The sequence below is a fragment of the Leucopleurus acutus genome, assembly GCF_964270905.1.
Source record: "Leucopleurus acutus genome assembly, chromosome: 11".
Taxonomy (NCBI): Eukaryota; Metazoa; Chordata; class Mammalia; order Artiodactyla; family Delphinidae; genus Leucopleurus; species Leucopleurus acutus.
Genome location: NC_139152.1, coordinates 37,288,982 through 37,313,622, shown reverse-complemented (window position 1 = coordinate 37,313,622; position 24,641 = coordinate 37,288,982). Strand labels below are relative to the sequence as shown.

The 24,641-nt window shown below is 39.4% G+C and overlaps 1 protein-coding gene across 3 annotated transcripts in view; it reads right to left on the bottom strand.

The window, feature by feature from the left end:
* ANO6 (anoctamin 6) overlaps positions 1 to 24,641 on the bottom strand; it is a 204,375-nt gene that overhangs the window by 74,528 nt on the left and 105,206 nt on the right. For all 3 annotated transcript variants that reach the window (XM_082850797.1, XM_082850798.1, XM_082850799.1), the window contains 2 exons: positions 16,182 to 16,310; positions 45 to 110 (listed from right to left, as the gene is read on the bottom strand). In XM_082850797.1, coding sequence (XP_082706923.1) covers positions 45 to 110; positions 16,182 to 16,310 — 195 coding nt within the window. The remainder of the gene's footprint in view (positions 1 to 44; positions 111 to 16,181; positions 16,311 to 24,641) is intronic.

The window sequence follows — 24,641 nt, the reverse complement described above, 5'->3', positions numbered from 1 at the left end:
AGCAGCAATGGGCAGCCAGCGGCTGGGAAGGGTCTGACACTTACCGATCTGGTTGCTTCTAGATGCAGGCCGTCACAGATGAGGTTAGATTCATATGCTCGTCTTTTCCTCTGTCAAAAGGAATTGGAAAATACGTTAGGCCTTCAGTTTTACCAAGGGAACAAAAAGTTGTTTGTTTGTTTGTTTTATAAAAAAATAAACAACAAACCCATTTGAACCCGATGAAGAGACACATTTGCTCAAAAGAGCACAGAAGCAGTGAAGGTGTTCTGGCTATTGGTGACTGTGGGTTAGGATTCCTCAGATGGAATGCTGTGGAGAATAACTGGATTCTCTCGGCACTCTGGAAGACCCTTGGTTGTCCCTGTGAGTTTATGGCCATTTGAGGTGCATAAAAGTCTCTGGCTTTGGCACAATTCCAAGGACCTTTTTTGGCTAATGCGAGGTTTTGCACACAAATAGAGTTTTTGGAGTCCCATTCGCTGATGTCATTTACCAGAGTTACAGTCCAGATCTGACAGTGTATGTTATTAAAATTATAGTTCTATACCAGACATTCAAACAGTTCAGTTTTGGATGTGTATATTTCATCTTTGCATGCCTTGACCAAATTCAATTTTAAAAATACAGACAATTTCGGCAAAATGCAAATAAATTTTTCTCTCTGCAAGAATGAAATGTTTCTGAAGCTATAAAAAACACCTAAATCTACACAACTAATTAATTGATAATATATCTGTCCATATTGCACGACCATTTAAAAAGATACAGGATACACCTTATTTATTGATATTAAGTTCTATCTGGCTAGGCTTTTGCTAAGCTGTGTGCTAACTTGTAAGGGAAGCATGTAAAGGTAGAGACTCATTTGACCTTTGAAAAGAATGCTTTTGATGATGAAGGAGTTATGCTGCTTTATGAAAAGAAGAAAATGAGTGGACATAGAGCTTAACCACACAGGGTCTGAAACCAGCCTGCCTGGGTTCAAATGTGATGCCATTACCTATTAGTTCTTTGACCCTTGGCAGGAAACCTAAACTCCCTTGCCTCATTTTCCTCATCTGTAGAATGGAGAAAACTTCACTGGCTTCCTTCTGAGGTTCTCATGAGGATTATATGATTTAAACCACATCAACTAGAATTTCCATCTTTAATAATCACAAGAGGTGAATTGGACCAATTCTCCCACTGAAGACAACTGAAAAAGCTGCATTAATTTCAGTTTTTAACTTCAGCGTTCAACAAGATAGAGAAGAATTACTGGGTTATTGTCTAGGTAATCCAGTGGGTCAGACAGTCAGGGCACTCTGCCCAGGGAGCAACACTCAAGATTTGCCAACTCTGAATGGGCAGAGGGGGTGCTGAGCGGCTGTGCTACAGACAGTGCCTAGAACATGAAAAGCACCTAATAAATGCAAAGTAGGTGCTTATGTAAAAGGTCAAAGGTGAAAAAATACACCTAGCATTTGACTAAATGCGAGTCCCAGTGGAATCCCTAACATATTTTGTATTAGAAACAGAATATTGCTTTATTCTCATATGTTTAATGAATAGTTACATAGTATTTACTGTGCCAGACACTGTTCTAAGAGCTTTACAAATATAACACACTTATTTGTTACAACTTGAGCCCAGAAGAGTCACTTAGAGAAAAACCAGCAAGTGCTATAAATGAACAAGCCGAACTTGCCTAGAAAAGCCCAGTGAGATGAGAGCCAGGGGGCCTGGGGGTGCCACTTTCCCATTCTGTTCCCAGCAGGTGGCCGTCCACTCTGCCAGTCTCCCATCCCCCATCTCTGCAATCCACCCTGCTATGTTTCTCAGCCCTCTCCACCCCACATCCACCATATCCCCAACGTCAAGTGGGAAGCTGGTTCAGACCCACCTTGCTTTGTACCCAAGCAGTATTTCTTCACCTTAGACCCACATCCTTATATTGTGATTCCTGCATGGCAGTCCAGTCCTTGTTCCTGATGGCTTCTTCCTTTACTACTGTGTAAAAGCTTTTCTGATCCTTCAAACAACGCCTGACAAAGTGCTTGGCACGAGTATATGCCCAATATGTGTTTGTTGAAAGAATACTCAACAAACACGTATTAATTTGTTCTACAAACATTTCCTGGGAGTATCCTTCAAAGTGCTGAAGATTCAAAGAAGAATTTGAAAGTCCGCTGTAGAGGAACTACAGAGAAACTCAGCGTTCAGTGACCTAGAATTTCCCCAATACAGAAGGACTGGAACACGCATTCATGGGTCTACGGCACTGTAATGGACATCTGTCATTCTTTTTGGCCACTCAACATTTTAACTCCCAGCACAGCCCACGTCCCCTACAGCAGATAAAAACAGAAACACTCCCGTTCTTTGTCTCCTATGAAGTTCAGCTACTGGCATACGAGCTAGGCACTATTAATCAGACCACCCACTCCAGACTCTGAGTCAGAAGCTAGAGATGCAAAGAAGTCAGGCCACGCAGAACCTGTTCTGGGGTAGCTGGGAGAGCGGATATCTGTTCCAGAGACAGCAGTGACAGAGGTTTTGGCAGGAGCTTTGGGGGAGCACTGCTGGTCAGTGGCGCCAGAAGCAGCTCTGGGCCCCGGGGAGCAACCACGCTTTCTCCCAGACCAGCTGTGTAGTGGGATTTGGGGCATTGCCTCTGGCAGTCTCGTCTCCAGGCTTGTTTGTCCAAGCCTTCCAATGAACCTGTGAGCCCCCTAACATTCTTCTGATAAACTCTTTGTCTGCTTAAATTAGAGCTCATTTCTGTTGCCAGGAAGAATCCTAAAGGAGTAACCACGAACTAGGGAACACTTGTTAGCCTAAAACCGAAATCACTGTGCAGTGGAGGGAGGGGTGTTCTGTGTAGACCGGACACTCTGACTTCCTCTCTTTCCAGGGAGATGACTCAGCCTGAGGCTGTACAAGGAGCAACCCAGATCATCTCACTAGCAGGTCATAAGCAGAATCCAACTGTCTTCTGTATCCTCTAGGAGTCAGGAATAATTTCAGTTAGGACGTGAAGGCTCAGACCCAAGGATTTTAGCTCTTATGAACAAACGTCTTCCTTCTAGTTAGAAGACTAGGAGAATCATTCAAAAGAGGGGCTTCTCCTGTGGCTTAATGAGTGTGTGAACAATGAAGTGCTGGTAGTGAGAAACCACAAAACTGTGTTAACTGGCTTTACTGGAATTCCACGGTTCCCATCACAGGCCGCCACGAGGCACAGCCGTCTTCTTCCTTGCCCCCCTCCTCCACTGGGGAGCGGTTCCAAACTTTGAAGGTGCTCGTCGCATTCCACACCTCACTCCCAAACTCCGCAAGTGCCGTCGCCTCCTTCCTCAGACAAATGCAGCCGCTCACGCAAAGTCCTGCACATGCCTTTCTCTCTACCTCTCATAGGTAGACACCATCTCTCTTCCGGTGTCAGGAGATTACTCCCTTTTCCTATCCTTCCTGAGCTTGCTTCGGCAGTATCGTTTCTTCTCTTCAGTCCTTTATCCTCATTGCTCTTAGCCAACAAACACCTTAAATGTTTCCCATCTTTAAGAATATGAAATCCTGCCTCAGTCCTGGCTGCTCTTCAGTTACCGTTGCCGCCCCTAGAGATGCCTGTCTTTTGATCTCGATATCCTTGGCGCTTAGAATGGGCCTAAAGTAGAATAAACAGGCAATAAGTGTCTGGTGAAAGAATGAGTTAGTTGAGTGGATGGTGGGTGGGTGGTTGCCTGTTATGTGGGGATTGACTGAAGAATACAGATCACTGCAGTGCAGCAACTGGGCTCCTCTTCCCTGAGGGACCCCCCACCCCCAAGTGCTCCATGAACTTTTACTTACGGGCATTATAGGACATGACAGAGAAGGACAGATACAGTTTAATTCTGGAATGTGCTAGCACCAGATAGCTCTGGGGCATCCAGAACAGGAAGAGGCTTCCTGACCCCTAGGAGTCTGAATTATGAGATGACAAAGGGGGGCCAGTTCAGAGAACCTGGAAGGAACCGGCCCCGTGAGAGGTCAGTTCTGTCATCACATATACCAAACACAAACTACTCCTGTCTCGGTTGTATCAGCTGCATCAACCATGACCGTGACAGGCCACATAGTGCGAGTTAGACATAGTTCCTCCTCTGTGGGATTTCTAGTTGAGGTCATGACTCCTTATCACCTTCATAGGACTCTATCCTCTCGATTTTAGTCTACCAGTTGCCCCTTAGCTCTTGTAGTACTGGTCTTCCTTTTACGCCTGGGCATAATGGTTAAGATTCCGAGCGAAAATTCAAATCCTGGTTCTGCCATTTGCTAGCTCTGTGATGTTGGGCAAATAAACTCTGCAGGTATCAGTGGCTTCATCTCAAAGGTGGTAAAGGAAATAGCTTCATCTTGAGGTTTTTTTTTTTTTAAGGATTAAATGTGATCATGGGTATAAAGTCCTCAGCATGAGGCTTGACACTCAAGCTCTGCAGACATGTCAGCCAACATTACCTTCTTTCTCTGCTTTCAAATACGCTCAACCTCCTTTATTCCTTAAAAAAAAAAAAAAAATCCTCTCTACCTTGTAAGCCCTTAGAGGCTCACCTCTTTTAATATCAAACATCAGAACAAAAATAAGCAACCCCAATCACTTGGCTTCCACAATCTGCACCCAGTGACATCTTAATCCCTCTAATGGGATACCAATGACACCATTTTACCAGAACTCCAGGAAATGGATCTTAAATATTAGTCATTTAGCCCTCCCTCTTCTTGACTCTTTACACCACTACATTGTCCTGGTCCTCAGACTACTTTCTTTGATATCTGATGGATGTATATCCTTTTCATTCTCTGAAGAAAGAATTAATATTGTTAAAATGGTCATATTACTCAAAGCAATCTACAGACTTAAGGCAATCCCTATCAAAATATCCATGACATTTTTCACAGAACTAGAACAAATAATCCTGAAATTTATATGGAACCACAAAAGACCCAGAATTGCCAAAGCAATCCTGAGAAAAAAGAATGAAGCTGGAGGTATAACCCTTCCAGACTTCAGACTATGCTACAAAGCTACAGTAATCAACACAACAACGTATTGGCTCAGAAAAAGACACACAGATCAATGGAACAGAATAGAGAACCCAGAAATAAACCCATGAACTTATGGTCAATTAATCTATGACAAAGAAGGCAAGAATATACAATGGAGAAGACAGTGTCTTCAACAACTGGTGCTGGGAAAGCTGGACAGCTACAGGTAAAACAATGAAATTAGAACATCCCCTCATACCATACACAAAAATAAACTCAAAATGGTTTAAAGACCTAAATATAAGATATGACACCAAACTCCTATAAGTGAATATAGGCAAAACATTTTTGGACATAAATCACAGCAATATCTTCTTAGATCAGTCTCCCAAGGCAAAAGAAATGAAAGCAAAAATAAACAAATAGGACCCAATCAAACTTAAAAGCTTTTGTACAGCAAATGACACATCAGTGAAAGGAGAAGACAACCTATGGAATGGGAGGAAATATTTGCAAACAATGAGACAAACAAGGGGCTAATATCCAAAATATATAAACAGCTCATACAACTCAATATCAAAAAAAGAAAAAAACAAACAACCTGATTTAAAAATGGGCAGAAGACCTGAACAGACACTTTTGCAAAGAAGATATACAGATGGCTAACAGGCACATGAAAAGATGCTCAACATCACTAATTATTAGAGAAATGCAAATCAAAACCACAATGAGATATTATCTCACACCTGTCAGAATGGCTATCATTAAAAAGTCAACAAATAACAAATGCTGGCAAGGATGTGGAGAAAAGGAAACCCTTGTACACTGCTGGTAGGAATGTAAATTGGTGCAGCCACTAGGGAAGCCAATATGGAGTTTCCTCAAAAAACTAAAAATACAACTGCTATATTATCCAGCAATTCCACTCCTGGGTATATACTGGGAAAAAACAAAAACTCTGAAAAGATTCATGCACCCCAGTGTTCATAGCAGCACTGTTTATAATAGCCAAGACATGGAAGCAACCCAACGACTGGCTTAAAGAAGACGTGATACATACACAGACGCGTGCACACACACACGATGGAATATTACTCAGCCATAAAAAGAATGAAATACTGCCATCTGCAGCAACATGGATGGACAATAATCTCAGCAACAGAGATTATTAGGCTTAGTGAAATAAGATACACAGAGAAAGACAAGTACTATATGATAGCATTTATATGTGGAATCTAAAATATAATACAAATGAATGTATATACAGAAACAGATTATTTTTTTCAAATTGTTGGATATTTAGGTTGTTTCTAATTTTTCACAATTATGAAGGTGCATGTAATTTTAATTTCTTTAATATGTACTGCTGTACTGCCACAGAGAAAAGTTGTACTAATTTATCCTATTTTAGTTCTTATTTGGTTCTTTACAAAGAACTCCTGCGAAATTTACCTGATATCTCTCAATAATTGGTAGACCTTGGAGTTGGTTTATAATGCCCTCTATTTTACTACTAACTATAAATACTTAAATAGTTGAATCAAGGATAGAACATTTTTATTTGCTTAAGCATGTTAATATATCACCTTCGTGTAACTCTGATAAGACAGTTCTTGTTATTTCCCTTTGGCATGGCAATTCATAAAGAACTAGAGGAATATTTTAAAAATTGATCAAAAAACTTTCTTGGTTTGTCAGGTAGCTAAAGTAAATTAGCATATGTGCTATATTTGTCAAACAGGTACATATCAGGAGAAGACTGCTTACTTAAGAAAAGATTGCTTAAATTTAATATGAAATCATCAGTTTTACTGCTCTGTAGAATTTACACTAGGATAAGTCACAGTGTTTTCTTTTTTTTAATAGATCTTTATTGGAGTATAATTACTTCACAATACTGTGTTAGTTTCTTTTGTACAACAAAGTGAATCAGCCATATGCATATGTATATTCCCATATCCCCACCCTCTTGAGCCTCCCTACCATCCTCCCTATCCCACCCCCTAGGTCATCACAAAGCACAGAGCTGATCTCCCTGTGCTACGCTGCTGCTTCGCACTAGCTGTTTTACATTCGGTAGTGGATATATGTCAGTGCTACTCTCCCACTTTGTCCCAGCTTCCCCGCCCCCTCCATGTCCCCAAGTCCGTTCTCTACATCTGCGTCTTTATTTCTGCCCTGCCACTAGGTTCATCAGTACCATTTTTCTTTTTAGATTCCATATATATGCATTAGCATACGGTATTTATTTTCTCTTTCTGACTTACTTCACTCTGTATGACAGACTCTAGGTCCATCTACCTCACTACAAATAACTCAATTTCATTTCTTTTTATGGCTGAGTAATAGTCCATTGTATGTATGTGCCACATCTTTACCCATTCATCTGTTGATGGACACCTAGGTTGCTTCCATGTCCTGGCTATTGTAAATAGAGCTGCAATGAACATTGTGGTACATGTCTCTTTTTGAATTATGGTTTTCTCAGGGTATATGCCCAGTAGTGGGATTGCTGGGTCATATGGCAGTTCTATTTGTAGTTTTTTAAGGAACCTCCATACTGTTCTCCATAGTGGTTGTATCAATTTACATTCCCACCAACACTGCAAGAGGGTTGGTTCCCTTTTCTCCACACCCTCTCCAGCATTTATTGTTTGTGGATTGTTTTGATGATGGCCATTCTGACTGGTGTGAGGTGGTAGCTCATTGTGGTTTTGATTTGCATTTCTCTAACAATTAGTGATGCTGACCTTTTCATGTGCCTCTTGGCCATCTGTATGTCTTCTTTGGTGAAATGTCTATTTAGGTTTTCCACCCATTTTTTAATTGAATTGTTTGTTTTTTTGATACTGAGCTCCATGAGCTGTTTGTATATTTTGGAGATTAATCCTTTGTCCATTGTTTCATCTGCAAATATTTTCTCCCATTCTGAGGATTGTCTTTTCGTCTTGTTTATGGTTTCCTTTGCTGTGCAAAAGCTTTGAAGTTTAATTAGGTTCCATTCGTTTATTTTTGTTTTTATTTCCATTACTCTCGGAGATGGGTCAAAAAAGATCTTGCTGTGGTTTATGTCAAAAAGTGTAACAGTGTTTCTGACATTTAAAAAAATTAGGGTAGAGCTGTCTTCCATGTTAAAAATGAAAGAAAATTAATATTGCATACTGCCTGACATAGCCATTGCTCAATAAATATTTGTTGAATATCTGAGGCCACACAATTTTTAGCTAAAAATTATCTATGTGCCTTATTGGAACCCTTACATGTAAGAACCTAAACCTATGTTTATAGTCTATGATGTGTGTTTGGCAGCACAAAATGACTAAACCAGACTCACTGGTTCTGAGAAAAGCCCAGCCATATGCTAGATGGTGCTGTAAGTTCCTCTATCTCTAGGGGAGCAAATTCACTGGGACTGTAACCTGGATCTTTTTTTTTTTTTAACCTACTTCTAGCAAATCCAAAGTGACTGTAATCATTGAGGACTTATGGACATCACAAAAAGATGCATATGATTCTACTATTGTCAGTGGAGAATGGTCCTGGGGGTTTTAAGTAGAGAAGGACAAGAGCACTTATCCCACCCCAGAAACTGGAATTTTATTCATACCTCTTTGGGGAGGTTAATAAAGCTGTCAGAGAAATAAAGAATAAAGCAATCAAAATCACAAAGGACAGACTGGCATAATTAAGGCAGCTTTCTGTCCCCTAAGCACCTGAGATTACACGTCTCATTCAGCTTGATAAAGTCATTGTTGGGAAGGACTTGTTTTTGAATTATACAGTAATAATACTGATTTTAAACACCAATTTTTACCATTTGCTTTATGTCACCTAGCTTTTAAGCATAAAAAGCAGGGGTTGCAATGTCTAGGAAGTAAGATTACTAAATACACTGTGATGATAATAAATCAGCATAAACAAGTAGGGATTAATGAAATATATGAATAGATTAATTTCAAATATTCTTCCAGCTTTGTTAGGAAAAATACTCATGGTACCATCATTGTATTTTTGAACCTGCCAATCTTTGTTACGCCTATGAAGATGGATGAGAAATAAGACAAAGGTACATAATTTGTGCAAAAAACTACTCTCATTACTCAAAGTGCTTCTTATTACTTATATATCATGTGCGCAAGAAGGTCTGGTAAGCAGGAATAAATTATTTAATTGGGACTTAATTTAAATTCACGTGTTGGTGATAAAACATTGAACATTAGCGGGCCTGATCTGATGAGGGATTTACCCAAGTAGGTGAGGTATGTTCACAAGGGACAGAAAACAGACGAGCATCCTAAATGGTAAGCACAGAAAGGAAGTGAATATTTACCTGAAGCTTATTTCCAACTTTTCTTTTTAAATTAACATTTTTGGTGTAATTACAAAAATAAACAAATGGTAACTCAGAAAACAGATGTTTTCTGAGAAGGAAAAAAATCATCTGTTATCAATCCACTAACACAACTATTGTAAATACTTCAGGGCAATGTTTTCCAAACTAACCTACCTGTTTATATGAACAACCTGGAGCGCTTGCTTAAAAGGCAGATTCTAGGGCCCCTCTCCTGGAGATTCCGGCTCAGTACGCACAGGATGGGGCCTGGATAATCTAGTTTCAACAAGCAAAGCAGATGACTCTTATCATCAGACAAGTTTATACTATTTTTTTAGGACACATCTTTTCTGTGCATGTAAGCAGCTTTCTTTTATGATTATTTATCCCCTTCAAGCCTGAGAATTTGGTATAGTTGATTTTTTCCAACCCTTCACCCTTTTACAGACGACCCTTTAAAAAGTGAGACACAGGTGACTGTTGGGACCAGGGCAAATGACAGCTTCATTCAAAACTAACTCATGAGGACTAATCGGGAAAAGGATTTTCTCTTCTCCACATCTTTCTGAGATGAAATGGGATAATCAGATTTTACTTTTCAGGATTTCACTGTCTTGTTTGTCTGCTTTTAAGGACTGAGCCCAAGGACACTTCCTATTTTGGAACGAAGAATCAAGATGCGGATTCACTGCTCTTGTGCTGAGTACTCAAAAATAAAACCAAATATGCTTATACCAGCAACACATCTTGTAGCTGTAATTTGAAACTGCTGATTCTAATTTATTCCTTTTAACCTACAATCTTAGTTTAAGCAAGTAGGGTGTAAAGGAAGACGATAAAAATATAAAGAGCTCCCTGCTTTAGTCTAAAATTTTAAGGACTTAAAGCTAAACCTGATTTCATACCCGAAAACAAAAGACAGAACACCTACCAAAAGTTATCTGAGAAGGTGAGACCACCCAACGCTGGTTGCCATCATCACTTAACCTAGCCTAATATTTTTCATGGACTATTTGTAGCAAATACGTCATTACCAAGAATTTTTTAATATGATTCTGATTCTTCATAATCCCTTTCTGCCATCCCTTTATTTTTTCAATTTGGAGAGTGAACAGCAACATTAAGTCAACTCAATCATGCCTTCCCCTTTAGGAGGCTCCATGGGACAAATTTCTTTCTGGGGGATCTTTAGACCAGAAAGATTGTATTTCTTTTGAACAACCAGTGTTGCTTTTATTGTGTTGAAACTTTAAACCATGCTATTGACAACATCCTCTATTTTCTTTGGCTACTAGGAAACTCAGAGGCAAATTTGCAGATGAACTCTTCAGTTCTGAACAGGACCTTATGGTTAATAATAAATCATTTTATTTATTACTTTGACACATGGCTTCATTTTCTTTTCCTGGTTTTTACATTTCTGTCACCTTGATTTCCTCATCTACATTTTTGGTATATTCTGTAAGTGACCTCAAATACTTTTTAATGAATTATAAATAAACTATGTTAATGTAGTATTAGCATAAGCAGGAAGCTAATGACTATAAAAATCATACATTGCATGTTAAAGCCAATAGTGAATGATGTTTGAGTTATCTATACTGTTAGTTATCATCTTATTAACCACAAATAATCATATACTTAATGCACATAAGACTTACTGATAAATAAGGCAATGTGATCACCTTGATACAAGAAACAAAGCATTTGATAACTTTTAAAACCCAATTATAAAAACTCACAGCAACCTAGGACTAGAAGGGAACTCCTTTAACTTTTTAAAAGAAAACTACCAAAAATTTATAGTAAATGTGATATTTAATGGTGAAATTTTACAACCATTTGCATCAAAATCAGGAATACAGTGGTGACTACTGTAAGGTCAGATCTTAACAAACGGCACTGCGAAACAGAGGAAAGCTTCAAGTGAGCTTTATTAGGGAGCGCTCCCGGGCGAGGTTCACTGGTCCGAGAGAAAGGGGCCAGAGAAGTCGCACCCAGGCGAGGGTTGGGCAAGATTTTATAGGGTAAGAAGGGAAAGGGGTGTAGTGAATCTGGGAGGGCGCAGGGTATTCCTTATCTGGTGGTCTTTTCAGGTATCCTGGGGGACCGTTAGTCCTGCACCTCGAAAGGTGGGAAGGCTGGGCCGGGTTCAAAGTCCCCAGGTCAGTTTCTGGAACTGGGTGGTCCGGAGAGTTTCGGTCTGATGCAACCTGTGAATCTGATTGTGTTCCCCTGCCTCGGGCCAGTTGGCCTTACAACTACTATGTGTTACTGGTTTTATTCAAGAGGTCTTAGCCATATCACTTGGACAAGAAAAAGAATGAAGTATAAAGAAAGGTACAGCAAAACTGTCACTTGTAGACAATATGGTCTTCTGAGAAAACTTAAACCAAGCATTAGAAACTATTAGAACTAAAAAGTTTATCAAGGTAACTAGATACAACTTATAAAAAACCAATATTCTTTTTTAACACACACAATAATCAATCACAAACTGCAATTTAAAATGTCTGACAACAGCAACAAAAATTTAATATAATAGCTAATAAAATGTATAAGATCCTCATAGATATTATTATAAAACTTTACTAAAGTACGTAAAACCTCAATAAATGGAGTGACGTACTGTGTTCAGCAAATTAGAACTTTTTGATGAACTTTTAACCATTTGCAAAGAGATCTCATTTAGCTTCTGGGTAGAGTTCCAGCCTCATGATAAGTCATCTAAAACAACGGGCAACAGTTTTAAAAGCTCAAAGGGGGCTTCCCTGGTGGCACAGTGGTTAAGAATCCGCCTGCCAAGGCAGGGTACAGGGGTTCGAGCCCTGGTCCGGGAAGATCCCACATGCCGCAGAGCAGCTAGGCCCGTGCGCCACAACTACTGAGCCTGTGCTCTACAGCTCACCAGCCACACTGAAGCCCACACGCCTAGAGCCCATGCTCTGCAACAAGAGAAGTCACTGCAATGAGAAGCCCACGCACCGCAGCGAAGAGCAGCCCCCGCTCACTGCAACTAGAGAAAGCCCGCACACAGCAAGGAAGACCCAACGCAGCCAAAAATAATAAATAAATAAATTTTTAAAAAGCTCAAAGGATCTGTAACCAATTAGTCAGTTGTCTCACATAATTTGAAAGTTTGGATATAATTTAATTCAACACTCATTTTTTGGAAAATTTCTTATTCTGTAGTCTCCACTGGCCAGATCCACTAAAGAATTCTTAAGGTCAGATATACAATACAAACTTATAATTCCATATATAAACTTTTCATAACCTTCAAGGAAATAAACTTTCCATCAACTTTTAGGACTGGATTCTGCTGATAAAAAAGTAAATATCGATAAATAGTAACACATTCAGGATTTCTTATACTGTTATTGTGCTATCTAGACCTTTCTACCCTCTTTACCATCATCTGCATTATACCATTACTTGGTCATAAACACATCTGTCTGAAGGGAGGCCAAGTGTCAGACAAAATGAAATTCAGAATCGATCAGTTCTGCCACTGGTTAGCAGTCTTGGATAAAGGAAATGGAAGAGAGCGTGACCAACAAAACTGAGCAGGAGGAGTTCGAAAAATACATGGGAATTTGTTTTATTTAAAACATTTTTGCTCTTCACAACATAGAGCAAACCTATTTATATATATTTAATCATGTGCTGTGCCAGACATTGCTGGGGCTGCCTATTCGACAGCCATTCTCCCTTCTTCATTACTAAGAAAAGCCTGATGGTTTTGTTAGATACTGGGTGATCAGGTGATTCAAGAGAGGAAAGACTAGTCTTGATTAGTCTATGCTAATGACGGTCATTCCATTCGTCTTGCCAGTAGTTGGTTTAGGAACAGACCTGTGATAGACAGTCAACAGTAAAAGGAAGAGGGGAGCTTTCTTCTCCCTTCAAAAGGACCATGAGAAAGGGCATTCCCTCTTTCTGCCTCTGGCTGTCTGGAAATGCAGCAAACATCATGTAACAAAGTGAAGACAGTTTAAGAACAGCCAACGTTTGAGGATGGCAGGGTGGAAGGATGAAATGAACCTCAATTCCTGATGACCTCATTAAGCCTCATTACCTAACTCAGAAATGCTCCTATGTCCGGGCTATTTCTTAAATGAGAGAATTATTATTTCCTTTTAGCATTTAAGCCATTGTGAGTTTGGTTTTCCTGTTACTTGCAGTAAAAAAAAAACAAAACAAAAACATTCAAACTGATTCTGTGCCACGGACAGCAGTACTAGCTAAGCGAACGCTTATTATTGGAACAACTTATGATCATCCTCATGTGTAATCTAAACGCAAATGGTTTATGCTTTTTAAAGGGAGGTGTGAAGTTCTGAGGTATTTTCACTAATATAAGGGGACAAAGTTACATGATATTTGGAGATTTGGAGTAGAAAAATAATTTCCATTTTGCTCATGTGCAGATGCAGTCTTCTGCTCTTCTATGTTTTGAATACTCATAGCCCTATCAGCCCTATCTTTCTCCACCGCTAAGCAAGAATTTAACAATACTTTTTAGATCAGCCCCTGGCAAAGACAACCTTGGTGTTGTTTTAGGAAATCAATATGATTTAGACATACTTTCTTTTTTCCCTCTCAAAGAAAGAAGAATTTTGAAATTGCCTTTCCTTGGCGTTATGTTAAATCCTGAATACGTCCTGACAGGGAGTATGATGGAGCGCGCAAATGATTTTCCAATTAATAAAAACGTGATTCCAAAGCTGAGCTTTGAATTCTAAATTAAGTAATATGTATAAACAGAGACTCAAAACACTTCAAAGCACAGCTTACAAAAGCCAGCATCATGGTGTATCAAGCCATGAGTTCAGGAATTGCCAAAATTAATGATGATTTTTTTTCTCTTGATTTTTGAGAGTTACTCCAGGACCTTTGTTTCTGTGTAAAGCAAATGCAGACCTTATTAATAATGTAAGAGGCTCCAGGACTCCTTTACCGTGGCAGAGAAGCTCTTATCTAAAACCAGAACTGTTTCCTCTATACTTTAATGGATTAGGTTTGGTTAACTTACTTTATATAGTGCTCAATTCTGTTCCATTGGCATATGGATGCCTAATAAATATTTGATGATGGTGACCATGACTGCACAGAAGATATCTTAGTGTCCACAGGAAAATGATAAAACACTGTAAGCTAGTTTCCTCTAGTGATAAAATTATATAAAAACAGGAGAGTGATGCCTTTTCATACCAGTGCATTTAAGAAAACCCCAAATAAAAGGTAAGGTATAAGAATTAACATCTATTTAATTTAATTGTTTTATTTAATCCTAACCACAATCCTCTGGACTAGGTACTGGGATTCCCATTTTCCTAAATCTAAGATGTCACTGGTTGTATAGTGAGCCAATATTTTATGTACCAATAAGAAAAAATGCAGCCAATGAAATTATGATACCCCTTTCTTAAGATGTGCCCTGATTTCAGAGACGTCAAAATGTAAAAATCGGGGCTTCCCTGGTGGCGCAGTGGTTGAGAGTCCGCCTGCCGATGCAGGGGATGCGGGTTCGTGCCCCGGTCCGGGAAGATCCCACATGCCGCGGAGCTGCTGGGCCCGTGAGCCACGGCCGCTGAGCCTGCACGTCCGGAGCCTGTGCGCCTCAGTGGGAGAGGCTGCAGCAGTGAGAGGCCCGCGTACCACAAAAAAAAAAAAAAGGAAATATAATAGGCATCTCAAAAATAATTAAAAAATACGATTCTGATAAGAAAATTCATCCAAGTCACACAGCCAGTTGGTAGCTGTGGCAAAGACAAGCCGCTCTCCACCAAAAACTCATGTTCCCCGTCCACAGCATGGAGTTCCTACTGAGAAATGGCTCTCCAGCCAGAAACTATGCTTTACCACCTTCCAGAGTTCTGACCAATAGAATGTGAACACAACTGATATAGTCAGTTCCAGTCCAAAGAGGTAAAGAAGCACAAGTACTTTTCTTCATTCTCTCTCTCATCCCATCCACCATTTATTGATGCTCAGGAAGATCTTAGAAACTACCTGTTGAAAATGGCAAAGCCTCTGTGTCAGCCTGGGTTCCTGAATGACTGCAAGGAACAAAGCCCTGCCTGTACCCCCAAACCATTGTGCCAAATAGGGATGCCACATTTGTTTGACACGAGCAATAAGTAAACTTTTATTTTATTAAGCCACTGTAATCCGAGGCTAGTGTTACCTCAACTAGAATTATTTCATATAATACAGCGGCAGAATTAGAATTTGAATGTCAGGTTCCAAGAGCACAGGTTCGAGATTCAGGACAAGAGTTTGAACCATAGCTCCACCGGTTCTTACACTAGAGTCCATGAACTTGGGCAGTCATTTAACCTATGGATCAAGTTTGTCATCCAGAATGGTATGAAAATAAAAGGCACCTCACAGACTGTTCTCAGGATTAAATGAGAAAATGCATGCAAAATGCACGGACCATCCATGAGTTGGCACTCCCTGAATGCTGGTTGTTACTACACTCGCTGTCATTGTCAATCATCAGCTTCCTTTTTCATACCTAGTTGCAAATCGCCAAGTGTGCTTTTAATGTAAATCTCTTCTACAGATAGAAAGTGCCATTCCTCTGAAGAAAGTCCACCTTCAGCTTAAGAGCCTGAGGAAGTTTCTGTTCCAAACTTTAAAAAGTTAAAAAAAAATTTTTTTCTGTTACCAATACCTTGAGGGTATGATGAACAGAGAAAATATGAAGGTATGTTTGTTGTATGATATTTCAAACACCAGTTTCACTTTACTGCTTACATAAAAATAGCACTTTATTTTTTCATTTCATAATATTATAAGGAATAAAAAGAAAATGGGATAAAAAACTTACCCTTTGTTTTTCATTTGAACCCTTTTTATTGGTCTCTTTTCTACTTTCATCTTCATACACCAGAACAAAGTCAATTCTTCGCTGACCATCATTAAAAAAGAGGGAGTCAAGTTTTCCATTAAATTCTTCCTGTGTGGATAGAAAAATAAATTTTAATATAGTTTTTTGAAAAGTGCCAATTTATAAGTGTTTATTTTCTAGCTTTAATAGATACATCAGTATGTTTACAGAGAAAGAGAAATAAATCCATAACTAGTTACTTGACCAAGAGGGCATGGTCATATGATCTTTGCAAGCATAGTCTGTTCTTGGTGAAAGAAGTCCTTGAATTGAGCAAGTTAGCATTATTCTACAAATGTATGGGAAAACATCAGCATTATGAATGTAACACAGTTATCCCAGAATTATTCCCACCTGGATGAGCAAAAGGAGTACCAAGTTTGGAAATGAACACAGTAACCAGAGATGCCTATCGGAAGGACCAAAGTTCATTTAACAAGAGAAAAAAATCTAAGACAAAGCACTGTTTATGAAAATCTCATCCTACCTTGACCATATTTTCTAACCTTTTCATCAATTTTCATGACTTCTCTCTGAACCTCATCACTTTATAAAAGTATCATTTTATAACCTTAAACAAATGCCAGAAAATGCTTTGATACACACAAAAGATACACTGGTCATTGGTATTTGTCCCCAAATCCACACAAGATACCCCCTCACTCCTAGCAAAAAACAAGCAAACAAACAAAAATCCCAGCAACAAGAACAAATAAATGAGCCTTTAATTTAGAGCTTAAAAGCCTTATGGCGTGGGCTTCCCTGGTGGCGCAGTGGTTGAGAGTCCACCTGCCGATGCAGGGGATGCAGGTTCGTGCCCCGGTCCGGGAGGATCCCGCGTGCCACGGAGCGGCTGGGCCCGTGAGCCATGGCCGCTGAGCCTGCAGGTCCGGAGCCTGGGCTCCACAACGGGAGAGGCCACAACAGTGAGATGAGAGGCCCGCGTACCGCAAAAAAAAAAAAAAGCCTTATGGCATAAAAACAAAGTCATAACGGCAGAACACAGACCTAATACAGTTTAAAACAACCTCTATTACCTTATGGATTTGGATAGAATTGTTTTAATTTGCTCTAAGGAAAGGCTTGAGTTTGTGTTTCTCCAACATCTGGTCATACTGCTTATGTGAATGTTAAGAATCAGAATATTTTTTTAACTAACAAGTAATACTTTTCAATTTTTCATTTTTTTTCCATTAAAAGTCATGGGGAGGTTGCATTTTGCAGTCATCTGGTGGAACCCCTTAATCATTAAATGTGATTAATTCTTCTCTTCATTCAGCATCAGTTAGTACTACACAAATCACCTTATTTTACCGCCACCAGTTTCCCGTTTTCTTCACACTTTTGAGAAGATGTATATTTTTGCTAAACATATACAAACTGATACTTGCCCCTCCTTTCCTCTTTTCTACCACAGAGCAGCCTAACAGTGTGACTTGGCCTGAGACCTTTCCCAGCTGGGACGCTGAGGGGCCAGAAAAACAGACACATCAGTGTCCCAGGCTGAGGCTACCACCCAATTCTTTTATTTCCAATTTCAGCTCTTTAAAACCAGTAAACGTTAAGAGTATTTAAAGCTATACAAGACACAGAAAACAGGCTTATGGTTACCAAAGGGGAAAGGGTGGGGGGGATAAATTAGGACTTTGGGAGTAACATATACACACTACTATATATGAAACAGATAACCAACAAGGACCTACTACATAGCACAGGGAACTCTACTCAGTATTTTATAACAACCTATAAAGGAAAAGAATCTGAAAAAGAACATATATATATATATATATATATATGTATGTATCACTGAATCACTGTGGTGTACATTTGAAAATAACACAACACTGTAAATCAACTATATTTCAATTAAAAATAATTAATTAATTTTAAAATACATTTAAAAAAAAAAGCTATACAAAAATGCTAAGGCCTGTTGTTTTCACTTCAACCATGTAGTTCTTGAGGCCCCTCCTCTCTTCAATTTCTCTTCCTTTCAGTGAAGATGTTACTATTGGTGACAACCTGGGCAGTTGCTAGAGGAAAACCGTGTGTAGAGGAAAAAACTATGAGGCCGAGGGGAAGTGGAGTAAGGTGGAATATAGTCACGAAAACCTGGTCATTGTTACAGACGTCTGAAACATGTCCAAAGCAGCTTGCTCTCTGGAGCCCACATTCTGCTGCCTTTCTTTGGTGGCATCTGACAGCTCACTGAAGTCACGTTCTGAAGAATGAGGCCTGGAATAAGAACCACATCTGCACGTGGATCCAGGCATTCCTCCCCACACAGCCCTTGGTCAGCCACACGGGTTGGCAGCAAGCTCCCAGATAATCAGGTCTGTATGCACATCTCTCCTGTATGATAGAAGACCACGGCCCTTTTTTGGAGGAAAACGCCACTGGCTTGGCAAGACTGTCTGTATGAAATAACTAGGTCAGACTCTCATATGGTATTAGAATGCAGTGCCGGGGGAAAGAGTGCCAAATTCGTATGGCTGTGAAATCCACGTTTCCCATCTCTTGGCAGAAAACATTCCACTAGGTGACTGGGAAGAGAAGGGAGAAACAAAATGCTGGGCTAGAAAGAATATCTAACAAACAAGGGAACTAGCCCAAATAGAAAAGACTCAACTATGAACAAAACAGTACTGCTTGGAAAAGAAAAAAAGGCTGGATTTTTCAGTTATAAGTTCCAGTATAGGCCTGACTCATCCAACAGGTATTGAAATGACAAAAAAACTAAAAAAAAAATTTTTAAAAATCCTCTTCTAAAGTTTTGAAGTAAAGTTTAATAGTTTCCTAGGATAAATATTGATAATCTTCTTCAAAATGACTGATTATTCAGAGATGGATTATTCTAGTCCTGACCTCTCAAAATCTACTCAAAATTGCATCTTTAGTCTTTTCTACCAAGTCAAAGGGCACCAAGATGAAATACAAAAAACCCCTGAAACCCAATCTTTCCTGTTCAGCAGCTTAAGTTTAAAAACACTTTAAGAGATGGTTTAAAATTTATCAGGTCAAATCATTTTAGAGATTGGAGCTTACGTATGGTTACTGACTTCCCCACTAGGAAACTTATTAACTCTTATACGCATCAGAGTAACTTATTGTTACCCTGAGGGTCTTAGGCAAATGTCTTTAATGCCAAGGAAGTAAGCAGAGTCTCTAGCTGTTAATACTTCTTTCTTCCTGGAAAAGATATGAAGTAAATTTCTAATTACAGTTTAGAGTCTATCATATGTTTTATTTGTTCATAGCCATTGCCCTCTCTGGTTCCGAGGACACTAGATTCCACCAATTTAGCGTCCATTTACTCATTTGCAGCAATCTGACCCAAAGGTGTACTTAAAGACTGCAGTGGTTAAAAAGACTATCCATGTTCATTTGTCATTATATCAAAATAAACAGAAACAATGCTGCCAACCATTGCAGAAGAGTGACCTGACCACCTCTGTCTTTTTTTTTTTGCGGTATGTGGGCCTCTCACTGTTGTGGCCTCTCCCGCTGCGGAGCACAGGCTCCAGACGCGCAGGCCCAGCGGCCATGGCTCACGGGCCCAGCCGCTCCGTGGCGACATGTGGGATCTTCCCGGACCGGGGCACGAACCCGTGTCCCCTGCATCGGCAGGCGGACCCTCAACCACTGCGCCACCAGGGAAGCCCCACCTCTGTCTTTAACTGTTGGCTTTGACATTTCACACTTGGGAAGAGAGACATGCTTGGTCTGAGCCAGGGGAGGTCTGAGAAATAAGCTCCTGGCAGAGCAGTGTAGGAGAGAAGGAATAAGAAAGGTTGGGTGTAATGTACCCAACTGATGTTTCCCAGGTCTCCCTGCTCTCAGCTGGCTTCTTTCCTCCTTCTATTTGTAGGGCATCTCCTTCAACAAAACAGCCCAAAGGGCTCTTTTAACCAAATCAGGATAAAAATGCAAGCAGCCAAATTACGCTGCCAGAATTTGTGGATTCAACCAACGTCAGACTTAAAAAAAAAAAAAAAAAAAAAAAAAATACAGAAAGTTCCAAAAAGCAAAGCTTGAATTTGCCGTGCGCCAACAACTATTCACATGACATTTACATTGTATTTACAACAATTTACATAGCCTTTACATTGTACTAGGTAGTATAAGTAATCTAGAGATGATCAAAGGACATGGGAGGATGTGTATACATTATATGCAACTACTACACCATCTTATTTATATAAGGGACTTGAGCATCCAAAGATTTTGGTAACCGCCCTGTGAATACCAAGGGATGACTGAAATTACTTGGTAGGAGAACTTCTCATAAGTTATCTGGATTTTCCTTGAACAGGAGGAACATGGGTACATGTTTGGGTACATGAAGGGTCACATGATGATTACATAATGGTGAGGCTTGTCTTCCGGGTGGAGAAAGAAGGGCTAGGGAAGGAAAGGATCTGCGGAAACAGCTGCCTGGGTGTAACTGCTCCATGGCATTTAGGTCAGTTAGAGACGAGCAGCCCATCTCACTAAGCACCCTCCTGGAATCCCTGGCATCAGCACTTGGTGAGTCCAGGAAAGAACTTGCTGCTCAACATGTGTCCAAACTCACACTTCTCAAGTGTCCTCAAATAAACAAAATGTGTCCTCAAATAAACCCTGCAAAATCAAGATTGGAAGTCCCATTTCACAATAGAGGCATCTACTCCTAGAGTTTAAGATGCAAATTTTAAATGATTTGTCCAAGATCTGGATACAAAGCAATCAGTTTGGGATCTCTGCTCAAACTCTCATTTGTGCGTAAGGATGTTGGAAACTTGCCTTGGACAGCAAGTGATATTATCTGATTGTATCAGATTAAAAAATTCTAGAGAATTTCCAAAGTTTATTCCTGCCCCTGTTAGGGCTGTCATTTACTATGAGATTAGAGAGTGTTCCAGGTTTATTTGGATTAGTGGTCTCAACCTCTACAGAAAGCAGGACACAAAAAGTCTTACTGTCTAACAATGATAGTTGAGGAATTACACTATGAAAAACAAACAATATCAAAACACTCACATAATTAAAGAGCAACTGATATGTGAATGTGGAAAACACATGTGGCTCTCTGCGGTCTTCAAGACTAGCAAAACAAAGTAGTTAATTCCAGGAAGAACAAAACAGGAAAAAAAAAACTTTAATTATAGCGAAAAACTGAAGTGAAAATATAGGATTTTCTATTTTTCAGTAAACCTTGAATCCCTGTATATCGCAAGTTTTAGGGAAACAAACGTTTAGAAGCAAGAGCCTTTATGTAAATATTTAGATCCCATGAAATATAGAACATAATGAAAATTTATTTATATGTCACGCAGTTATAAATGAGATATATTCTAGTGTTTTCCCTAACTGTAGCAGAGTCCAGGCGGGTTCAAGGCATAAGAGATAGTGGAACATTTTTTTCTTTATAAAGTGTGCAAAATTACTGCAAGGGATAGCAGAGACTACATCAATTTTTATTCCTTTTATTCAGATCACCTCCTCGGCCTGTAAGAACACTTGATAGTGAGAAAATACAAAGTACAAAGAAAAATGCCAAGAACTGCAGGCATGGAAGGCTGAATGCTGAAGGTAGAAAGATTAGTATTATGAGAAGCAGGGGTGGGAGAAAAGGAAGTAACACGTTAGTACCAGGGATAAGGAGAAGTACATGGATGCACAAGGGAGCCACACAGGAAGTCAGCTCAGTCAACCGCATGTTGGGGGATATGCGTCAGAGTGTTTTGGATGGGGCATTCAAGAACGTGCTGGCGGGAAAGAAGTGCAGTGGAAAAGCTGCTCGTTCGAGGAGGAGGTGTATCTAGAAGTGAGGATTCCAAGTCTGTTAGAGAGTCCAAGAACATCCCTGTTGGTGACTCTGTGACAATCAGGGTAAACTTAGGAGTGACCCAGAATAGTATTTGTACAAATCACACTGTCTCCTTCCCCACTCTGTTAAATACACTTTCAGCTTCTGAAGGCCAATGGCCGGGTCTTGTTCACCCTGAGTTCTCTGCTGAGACTTTGCATTTAGCAGGAGCTTGGTTTGCTTTTTTCTTAGGAAAATATACCTTTTTTTTTTTCTGATAAAAGTAATATATACTCAATACAAAAAAAATATCTGAAGATACAGGGAAGTATAAAGGAATGAATAAAAGTCATATGTAATCCCATCTCCCAGAGATAAGCCGAGCTTAATATTTTGGATCTCTCTCTCTCACGCACACACAAACACACATGCACATTCACTAAAATGATACCATACTAAACGTACTGTTAAAACACCCATCACAGCCATTTTTCTAGCTTGAAAAAAAGCTCTGCACCATCATGTTTAGTAGTTGCAATACCATTTAGTTAAACAGTTCCTCCACTGATGAACATGTAAGTTCTTTCCAATTTGCTGCTTTTATAAACACTGCTGCAAGGAGCATCTTTACACATATGTATCTGTGCACATGTTCAATTACTATTTTCTTAGGCTAAATTCTAGAAGCAGATTTTAAGGGACCTAGCCTTTTAGAGGTTTTTTGATATATATGTTGCTCAACTGTCATCCAAAATATTTATAAAAATGAACACTTCCAACAGCAGAGTATGAAAGTGCCTTTCCCTCACTGGATTTCACTCTTTTTCACTTTTCCCATGAGAGTTAAAATACCGGTTGTTTTTCATTTGCACCTTTTAATTAGAGAGCACTAACATTTTTATGGGTACTGCCCAGTTGCATTAATGCTTTTCTGAAATGCCAATTACGATTCTTGACCTAACTGAACTATCTTATTATTTAATCCCTTCTCAGTAGATTCTCTTGGTTTTTACTCATGAGATACTAAAGACCACGCTGGCAAAGGAGCAAGTGGGTGAATGGTAATACAGAAGCAGCCCATACGGTTACTTCCCAAAAAGAAAAGAGAGAAATACTCTAGGGCACTGTCTACCAGCCCTAGGCTCAACAGTGCTGACGTGTTTTTGAAAATGTAGACATTTAACTGGAATGTGTGATACTAGTTTGAGAAGGTCACTGGCCCCTGGACATACTTTCCAATACAGTTTACATGCTCCCTGTGTAACTACCAAATATCAGTATATATTTTGACTCATAATTTTTTAGAATATAGAACTTACTGCTGATTTAGTTTATAAATGATTTCTGTTGCAAGTTTAAAACTGATGTACAAATTCTTCTTTTTTAAATTTATTTTTGGCTGCGTTGAGTCTTCATTGTTGCACAGGCTTTCTCTAGCTGCGGTGAGCAGGGGCTACTCTTCAATGCAGTGCTCGGGCCTCTCACTGTGGTGGCTTCTCTTGTTGTGGAGCACGGGCTCTAGGTGCACAGGTTCAGTAGTTATGGTGCACGGGCTTAGTTGCTCCGTGGCATGTGGGATCTTCCTGGACCAGGGCTCAAACCTGTGTTCCCTGCATTGGCAGACAGATTCTTAACCACTGTGCCACCAGGGAAACCATGATGTACAAATTCCTAAAAAAATTGTCTTGCTGAGGGAGAAGATATGGGGTTATATGTATATGTACAGCTGATTCACTTTGCTATAAAGCAGAAACTAACACACCATTGTAAAGCAATTATACTCAATAAAGATGTTAAAAAAAAAGAAATTAAAACTGAACAAAAAAATTGTCTTGCTAATTTATATCTGTAAATGGCTATAAGTAGTTTCCAAATAGTGGAACTGGCTATTTTCAGTCATTTCCCATCAAAAATAGATGTAGTTCCTTTATAAATAATATTAGACTGTGCCATGAAAATACTGCTGCTGCTTCTTCGTCTTTCTTCTTTTCTTTTTTTTTTTTATACTCATGAGGGAATGCTCACATGCCAACGGCTTGATTTGGGATATGCATTTTGCCTTTGTTTCCCTTTGCCTGTGTTAAAATAAACTCTAGAGTTCTATTATTAGAACGTCATGTTTCAAACACAGGGTGAGGGTGGAGACATAATGCCTCAGACATAATTATTGTTAAATATTTCCCTCTAGCCTGTGCCAAGGAAGCAGTAGTTTTAGCAAACAGAGTTCTCATATGTTTTTAAATATTATATTCTTAAAATTTATGAACGAGGCTAGAGGAAATATGAAAAGAGAACTTTGAAATGACCTTTAAAATAAAGCTTCCTTAAAAGGAGTTAAGTAACCAGGGAAGATAATAAGCTTTCTCTTGCGGGAAGATTCTTAGTTTGGAGCCTTCTCAGGGAGGATGGACTCCGAGTGAACTTTTCCTTAAACCCACAGTTAGCTGGGATTGGGATTTGCATTAGCATGACTTCAAACTTGTTTTGCGTTCCTGTTTTCCCACAGGTGGTACACCATTTTTAAAACTTTTGTTTAGCTTTCCTTAAAGGTGATCTGCAGAAAAGAAGACGAACAAGTAAAGAAAAGGAAAAGAAAAGGAAAAATGTGAAAA